General features: G+C 41.6%; 1 protein-coding gene across 3 annotated transcripts in view; it reads right to left on the bottom strand.

Annotated features, from left to right (window-relative positions):
- PRKACB (protein kinase cAMP-activated catalytic subunit beta) overlaps nucleotides 1–16,737 on the bottom strand; it is a 53,944-nt gene that overhangs the window by 19,713 nt on the left and 17,494 nt on the right. Inside the window, exon 1 of one of the 3 annotated variants that reach the window (XM_083743500.1) lies at nucleotides 12,411–12,852. The exons of 1 other annotated variant lie outside the window; for it this stretch is intronic. In XM_083743500.1, coding sequence (XP_083599626.1) covers nucleotides 12,411–12,597 — 187 coding nt within the window. In that variant the 5' untranslated portion in view covers nucleotides 12,598–12,852. Of the gene's footprint in view, nucleotides 1–7,403; nucleotides 7,721–12,410; nucleotides 12,853–16,737 lie in introns of those variants that run through there. One more of the 3 variants, XM_083743502.1, reaches the window with a different exon arrangement.

The following is a 16,737-nucleotide window of genomic DNA, read 5'->3' as shown; positions in this document are numbered from 1 at the left end:
CATAAGAAAGTAAATACATGGGAAATGTGCAATATTCGAATAAATAATGAAAACAAGTTTTTTAGCAGGGTTCTAAATAATTCTCCTGTGAAAAGCTTTTTAAGAAAAATCTGTACAGTTAACTTATTTCAATTAGAATTTTTAAGAATTCGGCAAGTACTGCACTGGTGAATATTTGACATGTGAACTCATAACGTGGATGTAATTCCTAGATAGTAGATATGTCTTAAAGATTTATGGAAAGAGCTTCTTAATGCTTCCTTTCAAGTTATAGGTAAAATCATTCCACAACTGCCCTCTTTATGCTTATTATGTATGGTGAATTTAGCCCAACTCAAATGAGTGAATAATTTGATCATAATGGAAATAAAACCTTTAGCTATACAAATATGTAAAACTTGGAAGAGCATTTACTTTAAAAACAACAACTAAGTTTAGACATATCTGGGACATATTTTCTAAATTCTGAAAGTATATGGCAATAATTTAGATTACTGTAATTTTAAATATAGAAACATGCACCAGCTAATCATATACTGGCAGTGGTTTGACATACTCCCTTGTTACTGTGAAAATAATTTCATACTGAAGTGTAAGCCCCAATAAGGCAACAAAGAAGTAAAAAAATCCATGAGAAAAAGACACACCCATATTTGCACAAGTCCGAGGTAAGAGCTATGAAGTAATTACCTGGACTCTTCCTCCTTTGGGCTCTCATGTACACAGAGAATTCAGAGTTTTATGCAAAAGTCCTTAAGGACCATGCCAGCATGCCAGCTCCTGGAGTCCACACATGGTGGGCACCTCTGTCTCCACTAGAAGCAGAATACCTAACACAGACGACGTGAAAAACACAGCTGGACTCGAATTTAATAGCAATGAAAGCACCTATATTGTTTTAGGTATTTATGTTACTGACTTCCCTCACTCCTTCTACCTGGGCAGATGGTGAGGAAAGAAACCTTGCTTCTTGTTCTCTTACTTGTTTTTTACACACACACACACACACACACACACACACACAGACACACACACCCCTGCCCTTGCATTTTCAAAGTCTAAGATAACTAAGTATGTGAACTTAATGAAATTGTCCTCTCCCAGCTTCTTCTGTGGCAAACCAGCAATACGGAACCTTCATGGGTCTGAAAACATATTGTAATACGAAAGGACCACTCCCCCCCCTTCCTTCGCCCTTGGAATAAAGCTACTTCAACAATTGCAGGCTTCTGCATGTGTGAGAACACAGAGAGAACATGTGTTCTGCAGCTATGGACTTTGCTTTCCACCTTACGCATGACCCTAATGTGTGCTAGCAAAACATGCACTGTGGTATATGAGAGTAATCTCCCAAAAGTCACAGAAGTAAAGGGCAGACATCTTGCAGTTTGTGAACGTGCCTTCATTCTGTCTTTGGCTCAGATGCTATTTAGGCTCAGAAGTTATTTTGAGACTTGAGACTCCAAAAATTCCAGTGACCTCATGGGCAACAGACCCCAAGCCCTACAGGACTGCTGCAGGACAGGAAAGTCCAACAGTATCTGGCCTGGTCAGACTGGTTAGCAGCAAGTAGAATCGAGAGCCATAAAGACCTATGGGCTTAACACATTGCAGCTGCAGGATTAACAGCTATTGTCAAACATCCATGAGAAATGCTTATTCTCCAGCAGCTTTTACAACCCTCACATATTATTATTTGGGGGTGGGGGGAGAGCGAGAAACCAACCTTTTATGTTATCACAAATATTCTATTTTTCCAAAGCAAGCGTTTCCACAGTAACCACGTTACTGTAAAAGGGATAACAATCAGGAAGTCATTGAAACAAGCCTGGGCACAAAACAGATAGCAATCCTACCTAAACAGAGGTCATTTCTGAACAGAGAACACCCTGTCTACTTCAGTTTATTTATACACAAACACAATACAGCCATCAAAATTTTACTAAAGGTGTGGCAGTGTCCACACCTAGAGCTACGTTTCCATAACACATTTTGGATCTTGCTATTTGCTTCTAACTAGGGCTGTGCGTCTTTTTATAGTAAGCCTTCAGTTAACAGTCCCCCCACCCCACCTTTCATTTACAGCACATAATATTTCACAGCTAGAATGCAGTCAACAGGGCTCAAGAGATTAAAAGGAAATTCGGGATCATCATAACAAATGATACAGTTGAGTATAACTGGGAAGCTAGCAGTTTACAGGTCAGATTAACAATTTGGCCAGAATACTTGCTCATGAGCATATTTCTCCAGCATGCCAATTCTGGAACTTCTTTTCAAGAGGGATATTGTAGACAAAAGCATCTTATGTGAACATTAGAGTCTATATTTACAATGTACAAACTTTACTACCATGGAAATAAATGAGTCAGACTTGAGATGAGGGGTGGGAGGAGAAGCAGGCAGACATGTTTTCAGTTTCTGTATGTCAGAAGCGTGCTTTAAAACCGCCTTATGAAGTACCTCAAAGTTATCAGCCTCATAACAATTTGTTCACACCCCGGAAGAGCAGCTAAAGTTTAATAAAAACACTTTAAGATTCCATCTACATACAGCTCTGGGCAGGCAAACTACCGTAATTCCCCCTTTGTTGCACCTTGTTCCTGCTCTTAATCTGAAGCTAGCCTTACAGTTTAGATTCTCTGTGGTGGTGAACAGCAATTCCTTCCCAGCAACCATGACTGGTGGGGCCCACTACTCAGTGAGTGGACCTAAGCAGAGACAGAGCTGCCCATGATATTCTGCTGTGTTTTTGAGGCAGCTGCAGAGATTACCACTCCCACCCACCCACCTCCTCACCACCAGAGTGTGTTGCAGAATGCACAGGAACTGGTAATCACACAGCTGGTTTCTATGAAACAGGAATGAGGAAAACAGCAGTGACAGGAAATTGGTCCTTGTGTTCACCAGTCCACATAGTGATTGAGTGCTGTGGTGCGTTACCTTGGCTCTGGGTGCCTCTGGGTTAAAGGCAAGAGAGCAGGGTGAAAAGTGACGGGGCAGAGGAGAGACAAATTATCCCCTCAATTCCAAGGATTGCATATCACATTCAAATATGCCTTGGTAGGGCTTATAAACTCTTAGGAGGGAACTCTATAGTAAAAGTATATGAAAACAACTATTTGGTTTGTGCTAGTTCTACATAGCCTGTAGAAACCCAAAATAATTGTATCATTGAAGCAACTCTCTCTGAAACACAGTACCTGGACGTTTTAGACTGCTCTGCTATTCCTTTAAGAGCTGAAAACACCTGTCTAGAGGGAAGTTCCACAGTAACTGCATAGGACAGTCTTCACCAACCTGGTACTGCCCAGCTGTTTTCGACCATAACCGGAATGGTAGGAGTTGCAGAACAAAACAGCTGAAGGGTATCAGGTTGGAATCAAAGATCCAATGTAGTCATTTCCGAATAAATAAAGACCCACAGTGTGCAAATATGACTGTCAGTATAGATCCAGGTGACAGAAAGTCAAGTGATTAATTTGGTTGCCATGTATCAGCTATTAAGAAACATCAAAAGGATTTATTATGTAGATAGACTGCAATAAAATATTATAGTCTTCCCTTTTCCAGGAAAATGGTCCCCCCCTCCCACTCTTGTTTTTCACCATAGTTTAGCTTCTGGGAAAACAGGAGAAAAGGAGAGGAAGAGATTTAGAAGCATGGGTTTTGAATTTGACACATCCATAAAATGTTCAAATTAAAATTACATTTTCAGGTATTTAAACAATTCTGCTGTGCATGCCTGCCTGAGAGCATGCAGAAGGAGAAGAGGTGAAGCATCATTCACCTGCCCCAAATCATCACCTTATAAAGTAGCATTTGTTCAGCTTTAAAACAATCAGGACTCTTGGAAGTAAATCGCTTAATTTGAAAATCTAAAACTAATAAGCCCAAGGTCTTTCATTAACAGAGTTGTTATCGTATTAGCTTTCAAATCAAGGGAAACTTCAATGTTTACATTTGTCAGGAGTTATTTTATTCATTGCAGTACTGAGGTCAATTAGCTGCTGTGACCAACCTTAGTTTCTAGGATGGTTTTATCTAACCTGAAGAATTCTTTATATGAAAGATCTGTAATGAAAACAGATGCATTTAAATAATTAACTTATGTTAAACAAATAACATTAAGTCTAATATTGCATGTATAGACAGCTAGAGGCATAGTTTAAAAAAACCATGTGCATGTGTTTGTGTGCTTGGATTGAAAGGGTGTATTGTGAGAATGAAAAGGCACTTTAAGTTGTGTAAGACAGCCTCCCTCCTGAATTTTGACAATTTCTCCAGTGAGAAGGAGCCAAGAGAGCCCTGTTGTGCAAGTGAGTACCACTCACACGTCTCACGTTTTCAGTCTCATTTAACACACACACACACACACACACACACACACGTATGAGCTCTTGCACATTCACTTCTACATTGTTTTCAGCTGATCACCAGTGTTTCCGCAGACTATGCAGAGCTTCTTCCTTTGAATGTTGTCATAAAATCTGGAGTAACTGCACAACTACAACAGCTCTAGTGATACTAATTCCAATGATGTGCTTCAACTAATGTAGGAGAAATTAAGAGCTATGTAAGTGTACACCAAAGATGCACTCAGGTATCCCATTTCTGAACCCTCAAACCATTGTTTGCATATTGGAATACTGCCTGCTTGCAAGCTCCCGCCACTCCAATGCACCCAGGAAGTTGGCCATTACACCCACCCCAAGCAGAATGTGGTTCAGAGAAAGCCCTCCAAACCAGAAATGCAAGCCTCCCTGAGTTCCTCATTTGGGGGGCTTGCTCTAAACTACAGCGTGCAGAGTTTAGGCATAATGGCAAACTATGGTTTGATCAAACTAAGCAGTTTAAGTGCATGGCATGAAGGGAAGAAGAGAACAGACGGGCATATGGCCTGTTCCCAGTTGATTGGAAACATGACATCTGAAGGCAGCCCACGAGGGGTGGGGGATGGGCTTGAATAAGTACACAGCCTGTAAACACAGCCAGAGAGCTTTAATAATAAAAAAAATGTGCGCATGGTCTTCAGTTTGTCTTAGATAAGAATGTACAGGAAGCTGCCTTGCAGGAAGACCACTGGCCCATCAGTATTGTCAACACTGTTAAACAGTGACTCTCCCGGGTTGCAGGCAGGAGTTTCCCCACTACTTGGAGATGTCAGGGATTGAATCTGGGTTCTTTTGCGTTCAAAGCATGTGCTCTGTTCACAATGAGCTACGGTCCTTTACTCAGAATGAAAGGAGCAAGTCCCCAGCACCTGCTATGCTGAAGTTCTTTCTGTCCTGCAGGGAGATGCCATAAGTGCAAGTGGAAGCAAAGGAAGTTACGGTATACTCTTCAAAGGAATATGCTAAAAGATTTCTTCTAAACTAGATACACAGGGACTGGGTGAGGTGGGATGTCAGTCAGATGCTGCATATCTAACCAGCTTACCTCTCCCAATCATGGCCCTGATCAACAAATTTGGACATGCAAGCCCACCAAGGCATTCGTCTGTGTGGACTGCTGATCCGGTGGCAAGTCCACACCCTTCTAAAGATAGCACTGGATTCAGCATTCCTATCCTGCCCCTTATGTCCATGACGGGGCATCACATTTCCATAGAGCATACAGCAGGGCAGCTAACATGATAGCCTTCAGCAACCTCTGGAGGACACCATGTTGGTTAGCTTGACATACACATGTAACATAAAATATGCAAGTGTTCCTGACTGTGATAATTTCCCGACTTTATCTGGGATATCAACCATGCAGTTTAAACCTAAACGTGCTGGGGTAAGCATGCATATGCAGAACAGGACATACTGTCTCTCCCACATCATGAGATAAGTTAATCATGCTATCTGATCTGGCTATCAATTAAAGCTGACTCCACCAAGTAGCCATTAAAGGCTACACAAAAGATTGCATGTATATGTGTGGATGCAATTCCAAGTGCCAAATGCAGTTTTATACCCAGTAAGACACCCTTTATATGCAAATGATCTGAACCTGCATGGAGATCACTGTATAGAAATCTGATTTTGCATGTTATTTGCTTTGCTAGTAATATGGCAAACTCTACTAAAGACTACATGTACATTGTGTCAGGATATAGTTCACAAACAGAAAAAAGAACCAGACTTCTTCCATCTATTTTTTGCAATAAAAGCGCGGAGGGGGGGGGATGATCAAGGGAAGATAAATCTAACGGCCTACATTTCCTATGGGTCAGATTTTACTTATGCACCTGCATAAGTAGTTACCATGTCTGAAATAGGCCGCTGCCTGAATCAGATTCTGTTTTTGCATATACACTAGCCTCCCCAAAAGTCAGGTCACACATCATGTTTGTTCCATGATTATGAGACTGGAGCAATAGAAAGGCAATTTATTTTTTGCTGTATTCTTAAAAAACAAAAAGAAAAAACCAATGATTGCAGCCCTGCAGATAAGCATCTTTTTTATTATCCTCTGTACTGATCTTGTCTTTTATTTAAATCATTTCAACACATTAAAAGCAGTATTGCTATTTAAATTGCATTTTTCACACTAGTGAAATGCTTGCAACATTTATTTTGAAAAAATATATATATTTTTTGGAAGTTCAGGAAGCATGATGCCATTTGATAAAACCTTTTTCTAAAAATAAGCTTAAATACAAAACTATATGCTTAAAACAAAATGGTATGTACAGTTATTTGGTCCTTTGCCTATTTCACTGAACTTTGGGGCAGATAATCTATATTCTGCTTCTGCCTGCTTTTTAAGTGATCTCAAAATCAAATTTGTTTGACAGAAATGTTGACAAAAATCAATTTGGTAATCTGATCACAGCAACTGCCTTAATACCTCACCAGATCAGCTTCAATTTAAATGCCAGCACCTTAATTTAAATGTATTCTCCACCACACACACAAGATTCTCTTTCTCCATAATTCCTTGAGATTAATAAATGCAGCAAAATCTACCACACACAGAAAGCTAAAAAAATCCCCATCTGCAAATGATGAGACAAACATTTGACTCAGATATTCATGTAAATTTCTACAAATGGTGACATGAAAGATGCTAAAAGAAGACTAATTAAAAGAAAAGCTAGGATGCTTCTACAAGTCTTCACTTACGATTGTTAAACTTTAATTGTACATAGCAAAAAATATAAACTTACAAAGAAAGCATTAGCTCTGTTATAATTTATATTCTATTAAATGCTGCATCCTGATACATTATAGAATACTAAACAATTTACTACTGGTCTTTTTTTCCTTTTAGAGCAACTCTATAACTAGATGAAAAAGAAAACAGCTCACAATAAATTAACGTAACACGGGGATAATTCTGTACACTTCCTTTAAAAGCAGATAAATTTATCGTTCCAATGAAACTATAACATTAGAAACATGGAAGTGACTTACCATTCATGTTGAAAGGCTGGTTTTTCGAAACATATTGCTAGTAATGTTTGCCCAGTAAATGAGTTATTTAATCTCTAAAGTAAAAGCATTGATGCTCTCACATACGGCCACTAGAACTGGAAGACAAACAAATCCAGAGAGCTTGTCTTCATCCAGCCAGCTTGAGATATGCAAACTATCCAATAAAAATACCAGCAGTTGATAGCAGATCCATATTCAAATAGCGATGCTCATTAATGACTTGTTTTTGAGCCAGCATTACCTATACACAGATAAAGCGACTCAAAATGGCAGAGGGGGAAAAAGCAAAAACGCCAGGATGTTTTAAGATGTTCTCAATTATATCAAGCACTGCTTGTTTCCATAGCAACCTTAGAGGAGAATTATCGGTCTGCTTGTACCCAACCAGTAGTTTCTCTTAAAGCTTTAATTTATCCACATAAGCAACATATTTCTATGTTTTTATTAATATGCCTTTTTTAAAAAAAATGTGTTTCTTCACAGGCACAAAACTCAAGATAGTCTAGCATATGCTCTATAGGATATTAGGAAATACCTGGAAAGTGCTCAAAGCGTAACTCCCCCCCCCCCCCGCCGCCTATTATAACGTACTGTCATGTTACATCATGCAGCACAACCAACCAACATCCTTGGAATTAACTCATTCCACACACAGTACAACCTATACAGTACTATCTAGATTGCTGGCGCACCATTATTACCATCACTACTTTACTGTGATTTATATCAAACAGAGTATTACATAAATGTGCTTCAAACCAAAAGCAATCATATACCATTCCCAACAATAAATACATCAACAAGATCACCACTAAAACAGCTATTTAAAAAAATGAAAAACCATCAAGCCACAGAGAAATACAATTAACAACCATATGCCAGATGTAGAGGAAAGTCTGAACCTGGCACTGAAAAATGGTGGATCTTGGTGCTAGGTAAGCTTCCATTGGAAAAGGGTCTTTACAGTGAAGGGTCTTTACAGTGAAGGGCCTCTCTCTTGTAACCACCCATCACATTTCTGTTGGAAGGACACTTGGACAAGGGCCCATGTAGGTTGATAATGAGAGAGATGTTCTGTAAGGCAACAGGTTCCCAACTATATAAGACTTCATAGTCAACACCATCACTGTGATTGACCCCAGAAATTTATCAGACGCCAGGGCAAAACAGGTGTTACATGTAAAGGTTAATTTGTACACTGTGCTTTATATTTTTATGCAGTTCTCTTTAATAATCCTATAAAATATGGTGCTATGTCCATCCCATACACACAGAACCAGAGCAGAATAATTTCTCCAAAGTCGCCCACAATAAAATCACAGTTGATCCGTAGCGTTCAATGTGTTAACTCCCTGGCCTGGTCAAGCCAGAAAACCAGAGACACCTAATAATCTGTTACTGGACTCCAGCTCCCATCACTCCCAATCAGCATGTCCAATGGCTAGATATGATGGAATTTGTTGTCCAGCAAAATCTGGAGAGCTAGAAACAAGAAAAACCATTGTTTCATGTATTGACTGTTTTGAACCTCAAACAGAAAGCCATGGTATAAGCTTACCAAGTGTATATAGGTAGACACTTGAAAACCTAGTTCAACCATAATGATATTCAGAAATGCTTCACCACAATTAAGGAAAACAAACAATGGCTAAACATTATACATAATGTCTCCATGATATTTAGAAGCTTAAATAAAGAATCAGCGGGGTTTTTTAAAACTATGTGAAAGACCCTATTTTCTAAAAATGGAGAACAAAAGTAACAATCCTTGTCAGTAGTAAAAAGCCATTGGAAATAAGTAAGTGCTTTTAAGCCAAAAAATGCAGCCAGAAAATCAGTGTGTAACTTAAAACACTTCATAGTATGCACTTCACACACTAATGTTCATCTGATCCCCAAAAACCTGAATGGAGGCAATACAGCTTCCCAATAACCTGTCGCAGAATGCATAAAAACTTAGTATGAGCAGCTTAACTCAGGGTAGGGAGAGAGAGAACTATTCTGCTCACATTATTAAACCACAAGAAGCTAACAACCCACAGAGATACAGCTTCCTCTTTGAGGACTATAACTGCATAACAAGATGTTTTGCAAAGAGGATATGTTGAAGCAATAGACCAGGGGTCAGCAAACTTTTTCAGCAGGGGGCCGGTCCACTGTCCCTCAGACCTTGTGACGGGCCGGACTATATATTGGGAGGGATGAATGAATTCCTATGCCCCACAAATACCGTAACCCAGAGATGTAACTTCTACATGTCTAGATAGGCTTGTCTGAACAAAAATGTTTTAAACAGATGCCCAAAAGAGAACCGTGAAGGTGCTTGCCTGATGTCAAAAAACTGCCAAACTAAAAGAATGATTTTTTAACGAGATCCTTGGAAGATAAAAGGTGGTAAAGGTAAAGGGACCCCTGACCATTAGGTCCAGTTGCGGACAACTCTGGGGTTGCGGCACTCATCTCACTTTACTGGCCAAGGGAGCCAGCGTACAGCATGTGGCCAGCATGACTAAGCTGCTTCTGGTGAACCAGAGCAGCGCACGGAAACGCCATTTACCTTCCCGCCAGAGCAGTACCTATTTATCAACTTGCACTTTGTGCTTTCAAACTGCTAGGTTGGCAGGAGCAGGGACCGAGCAACAGAAGCTCACCCTGTTGCAGGGATTCGAACCGCCAACCTTCTGATCAGCAAGTCCTAGGCTCTGTAGTTTAACCCAGAGCACCACCCATAAAAGGTGGTATATATAGATATGTAATAAATGAATGTGGAATTAATGTTATGTAACACTAGCACAGTGCTAGTTCTGCAGATCAAAGAAGTTGAGTGGGCACATATGGGTTAAGGTGATCGTGCAAGATAAACTGGTCTCAAGCTGTTAAGGGTTTTATATACTAATAGTAACGAAATGAACATGGCCTGGTAGAAAATGAGCAACCAGTGTAGATTTGCAAGCTGAGGTGCTTTATGCTGACAGGGGTTAACTCCTGCCAAGCAACCAGGCTGCAGCATTCTGCACTAACTACAGCTTCCGGATCGGTTGCAAGGGAAGTCAGACATAAAGAGTGGATTGCTTTAAAACACTTTGATTCACCCAAACCTGAACTACTCTAATTGATCTCTCTCAGTCCAGGTACAGCTACAGTTGTTTCACCAGTCACAGTTGCTAAAAGTACATACATCTGGCCACTGAGGCTACCTGAGCCTCCAGTGACACAGCTGGATCCAGAAGTACCCTCATGCTGGGTACCAACATCTTCAGAGGGAGTGCAACCCCATTCAGGGCAGACCATTGACCCATTCAATAAATGGACACAGGAACCACTCATCCACAATGCCTCCATCTTCCCAGGATTCAAGCTCAGGTTATTTTCTCTCATCCATCCCACCACTGCATCCAAGGACTGTTCGAGGGGCCTGTATGGCTTCTCCTGATACATATATTATGGAGAAATACAGCTGATGGCACCTGACCACAAAACTCCTAATGACTGCTCCCAGTGGCTTCATAGCATTGAGTATGGAATAGTAGCCTGCAGCACTCCAGTGAACCAAGAAGACCTCCCGATGCTTCTCTCTGGACACGGTCATGTAGGTGGGTCTGAAACCACTGTAACACAGTGACTCCAGCTCCCATTTCATGGATCTGGTCTGGGTGGATACCATGGTGAATGGCATCAAAAGTCTCAAAGAGACTTGAGAAGCAGGAGCAAGGTTGCACTCCCCTTGTCCCATTCTCTGCATAGGCCATCTATCAGGGAGACAATGCACTATTACATTAAGAGTTTCAACCCTGCTTAAAATTATGGTATAGCATTTAGCTAATTACTTGCTGTTTCCAATAAACTTAGGGATCAATTTCCACAACATGAGATCAATGTAAATTAGTAAATAATCAAGACCATGATTTAAAACTGTGAGTTTCGATATACAAATTTATCTATTATTCCCCTTAAAATAAGTATGAATGCTACTTTGAAAACCAGACTCAATAGCCTCCACTCCAAGAGGCAAATAAAGAAAATATCCTGAATTTTCTATGCCTTTGCCCAGAGAAGTGGGAGCCCTATTGATTATACAAAATTAATTATGAAAATGTATTAGAATACATATAGCTGCTTAGTAAATATTAAAGTATTTATAGTCTCATATTTGAACTCCCAATAGGCTAACTGCATATTTGTCAGTATCTTGTTAAATAGCTAGCATGGTCAGCTATGGCGCTCACTGGCAAACTCCCCACCCACTAGGCAACCTAAGCTACACCAACCACATGGTTACTACTGAAGTGAAAATGCTGCTCTGTTCAAACTATAAAGAAAAATGATTTACAAACACCATGATCTGATATACATGCAGTATTTTACCTTCTTCCACAAAGCTTATACTACTTATATTTCCAACTTCGCTTGACAAGAGGGTGGTAGCCCCATCCATTTTAATGTGCGACTACAGGTTGTGTACACAAGATCTTCTCATATAATAGAATATTTCCCAGCTCTGATACAGCTAGAGGCACTGCACATGCTGATGTGTCTGTCAATCTCTTCACCACACTGCACCAGTCCTGTGTCCATGGGGCCTAAACTGCAAGAGAGTCTCCATACTGCAGCCTGTTTTGTTGTGTAAATCACCTTTGCAGCACCCTTGCATGCCCTTCTCTTCAATCATTCAAGCTTAAGGACAGCCAACAATTAATAGGCAGCCTTAGCGCTTCAAAAACACAACTTCAAATAATGAAGAAGTAGACATTTAATGCAGGCAGGAAAATATGCAAGGCAATGAAATTACTAAAGTAAGCTGACTGATAATAATACTCTGTGACCTGATCACATATGCTTTAAGAAACAAAACTACAGATTTGAATCCACTTGCTGATCATTTAATTCACCAGTTTGGCTGTCAGCATTTTTCTATATTTAGTGTGCAACATGTTACAGTTTGCCATTACATACCAAGTAATACCCCTCCCCAACTCACACACTTACTTGATCTGTCCCACAGTGCAGCGGGTTCAGAGGAACGAGAAGACTCATTTTCCAGAGCCACTTTCAGTTCACTTGTAGAACCTTTGGAGTGCCTGTGAAAAAGTCTGTTGGCAAACCCTTCCAGTCTCTGCAAAGCATTAGCAGTCCCCATGCTCTGGCTGCCCTGTAACTCCTTCTGGGCTGCCATCTAAGTACATTTAAGGTTTACGTTAGAGGCAAGAAACAATTCTCAACTTAAGAACTTAGCACAGAAGCTGAGGACTAAGAATGTGTCAGACTTCCTGTATGCAGTGTGCTAAAGCCGCAACTGCTGTTCTGCTTCCTGTTAATATAAAACCAAGCTTCAAGAGCTATTCTCAGCAAAAGGCTCTTGCTATCAGCTCAGGGTGGTGACTAGAGGGGGAAAAAACCCTGTACTGTTTGCATGTTAACTCTCCACTTCTGGGGGGGGGGGGGGGAGAACCACCTCAGGGAGATGAGAACAAGCATGTGTTTTGTTATATTGAAAAGGGATAACAGAAGCCAGGATCCAGAAAGCATAATTTGCTTTTAGTTTATTAGTAGTGTTAGATATTATAGTTTACTACTGCAGATTAAGAGAAAATTTCAAAACATTTCCTGTTTAGAAAACTTGACAGTATATCTGTATACTGCACATAGTCATTAGATTCCTATAATGTGCAAGTCATATCCATGCTAAAAAAGAAAATGTGTTTACATGCTGCAGGGCATGTACACACAGTAAATATGTGGTCAGGATCCAAAAACCTTGGCAGGAAGCCTCTTCCCAAACTTCTAAAGAACTAATTAAATAGCTGCACTTGCTGCTGAGCAATGCTGCGCAGTGTTACAGGGGTCACCTAAGGTCCTACTCAGTGGCTACGTTCATCCAGGGGCTTTACAATTACAAGAAAAATAATTGAAAAGAACCTAATAGCGAGATCCCCCCCCCCCGCAACATATTTGATTACTTTTGGTTTCATACACCGAGGCAAATAAGTATGACTCCTAAGCCACAGATGTAAAAATTCCACACACACACAAAATAATTTGTGTTTGTATGTGTGGATCAAAACAATAATTTTAAAAAGAGCATCAGAAAAATGTTGAGAAGAGGAAAACCAACAACCTTACAAAAAAACTAGTTAGCAACTTTTACTCGTTTGAAGGAAAACAATTAACATCGGAGATGCCCCTGGAAAAAGTGCCGTATTTTTCGCCCTATAGGACGCACCTTTTCCCCTCCAAAAATGAAGGGGAAATGTGTGTGCGTCCTATGGGGTGAATGCAGGCTTTCGCTGAAGCCTGGAGAGTGAGAGGGGTCGGTGTGCACCAACCCCTCTCGCTCTCCAGGCTTCAGGAAGCTATCCGCAAGCCTTGGGAGCCCAGCGGGAGTTCCCACCGGGCTCCCAAGGCTTGCGGACAGCAGCCTGCAGCCCGAACCCTGGGGAGCGCAGCGGGGCGCACCCCGGGCTTCGGGCAGCTCTCCGCAAGCCTTGGGAGCCCAGCGCAACTTCCCGCCGGGCTCCCAAGGCTTGTGGATAGCAGCCTGTTCTGGGGGCTGGGGTCGGGGGAAACTCGGGCTTCCCCCGCCCCCAGCCCCGCAAGCTCCGGGAGCGATGACGAGGTTGCACAACCTCGCCTTTGCTCCCGGACCCCCAGCCCCGAGGCTAAAAACGAAGCCAGGACAGCAAGCGGGATCCATCCCACTCGCTGTCATGGCTTCTTTGCTCTTTGGGGCTCGGGGAGCGGGGAATAATTTTTTTTCTTTATTCCCCCCCCCCCCCAAAAAAGTGCGCCCTATGGGCCGCACCTATAGGGCGAAAAATACGGTACCTTAGACGGAAGCTGTGGACCCACCCAGATTCAACCCCACAAGGGCCTGGCTGCTGTCTTTCCCTCAAGAAGAGGAAAAGGTCTTTACTGGAATAACCATGGAGGGTCAAGATATTCCACGCAGTTTCTGGGCATATGGTTGAAGAACATCCAGGGCTCTTACCTAGTAGATCTGGCAAGACTCACGAGGTGTGAAAACCAGGGATAGTGGGGGCCTATTGGTGCTATTACAGTGGTACCTCTGGTGATGAACAGGATCCGTTCTGGAGGCCCGGCCATATCCCGAAAATTTCATAACTGGAGGACCGCTTTTGTGCACGCCGCTGCAGAGCGCTTCTGCGCACGCACAAAGCGCGCAGAGTGCTCCTGCACACACGGCAAACTCACTTCCAGGTTTGCCACGTTCACAACCCTAAGATTACGTACTCGAGGATCCACTGTATAATCACCGGTGCCTGATTACCTCCCATCTTCCTTATCAATGCTGAGATAAGAGGGGGAGGCAAAAATGCATAGAGATTGCCTCTTAGGCAAGCAGACCTTAGGACATACACTATATGTTTCCCTTCCCTAACACCTTGCTGTGACCATTCTTAACTTTTTGTTTTCAGACAGATTTAAGAATATGGTCCCTCACTTGTGAAAACCTGTGGAGTTGACAAATCATTCTAAGTCTGGTGACTTAGCCAGTCCCTGAAATGTTCCATATCCCCTTGCCTCTCTCCCTGCACTTCTGCAGAGTGCACCTTCCTTCGCCACGCACAACTGGGTGCAGGCCTCCCCTCTCCCTCCCACCTGCACACAAGATGTTTTTGCCTGTTCACTCGCACTCACCCCACCCCATTACAAGGTATTGGCCTAATTATTGTCCATTGCCTTTATTCTTCTCCATTGCCTATCTCAGAAAGACCAGAACAGATGGGAGAAGGCAGTGTAGCTAACAGCAAAAGCTACCCCATCTTGCAAAAATATTACTTGCTGTTCATTTTTATTATCTCATTAATCATGAAAACCTTACCTAAAGGACAATACAACAACAACCCTACCACAAATTTCTGAACTTCTACAATATTGTTAAAGAGTCATTTACAATATTGCCTTGGGCATGAGCGTATGTATCCCTTCACAGGATTGCTGCTTGTGACACTACAAGCTTGCATAAAACGAAAGAAGAGAAAAGCATGTATTTACACTGAAATCTGTTTGAGTGACTGTTAGGTTGCTCTCCTAGTAAATGATAAAAGATGTTGTAAAGGTAATATTAATATTGATTTCCGTATAACTTTAAGAAGAGATTTGTAGAAGGATTTTAGGTTCACAAAATGAATTTTAAAAATATAAATCTTGATTTTAGAACCTACACATGCCGCTAGAAAAGTTTCAACATATTACAGGTGGCGTTCATGTGCATTCTTTTTATTTTTTAAAAATGAAGAAAGTGCACGTTAGAAAAAGGATGATTATGTTGTGACATATAAGGTAAAGGTAAAGGGGCCCCTGACCATTAGGTCCAGTCGTGACCGACTCTGGGGTTGCAGCGCTCATCTCGCTTTATTGGCTGAGGGAGCCGGCGTACAGCTTCCAGGTCATGTGGCCAGCATGACTAAGCCACTTCTGGCGAACCAGAGCAGCACACAAAAATGCCGTTTACCTTCCCGCCAGAGCGGTACCTATTTATCTACTTGCACTTTGACGTGCTTTCAAACTGCTAGGTTGCCAGGAGCAGGGACCGAGCAATGGGAGCTCACCCCATTTCGGGGATTCAAACCGCCGACCTTCTGATCAGCAAGTCCTAGGCTCTGTGGTTTAACCCACAGCGCCACCCACGTCCCTACATTGTGACATATATGCACCCCTTTAATCAGTACTAGCATATTTAAGCATCTCCCAACATAAAACTCTCATTAGTTACTTTCAAAAACTTAAGCAAGAGCTTAATCCATGTATGATAATCTTTTCTGAAAAGGATCACCAGTGTTCAGGGAAGGTGGACTTTCAGGGAAGGGAATCAGACATGGATTGAAAGGGTTATGACCGTTAATGTTACACTGCAAGAACAAACAAATCTCAGGAAAGCACCATTTTTTAGTTTGGCCTGTATAGGGGGTAAAATGTACTCTGCAGCTACGCACACTTACCTGAGAGTAAATCCCACTGAATTCAATGGTACTTACTTATGGAGAAAAATATACTGAACTGCCCTGTAATGTGAAATTCTCCTTTAATTCTGTATGCAACTATGCATACATACCCAATTAGCTAATATGTTAATCTGTAGTGAACACTGCCAGAGTCATCCATCAAGCTAAATGAACAAACCTGACTATACCTAGAATCCAAAGAACTGCTCAACTAGTTACATGTGCCCAGAGGGACTTGAATTCATGTTCTGGAAATACCAGGGCCAGCCCCTACCCCCACTCATGCCAAACACTTTTACAACTGAGGGGTCTCTCAAATCAGTTTGTGATATAGCATAGGGAGGCTTAAA

The sequence above is a fragment of the Podarcis gaigeae genome, assembly GCF_964106915.1.
Source record: "Podarcis gaigeae genome assembly, chromosome: 6".
Classification (NCBI taxonomy): domain Eukaryota; kingdom Metazoa; phylum Chordata; class Lepidosauria; order Squamata; family Lacertidae; genus Podarcis; species Podarcis gaigeae.
The sequence above is the reverse complement of the archived record's forward strand: the minus strand, read 5'-3'. Positions and strand labels throughout refer to the sequence as shown.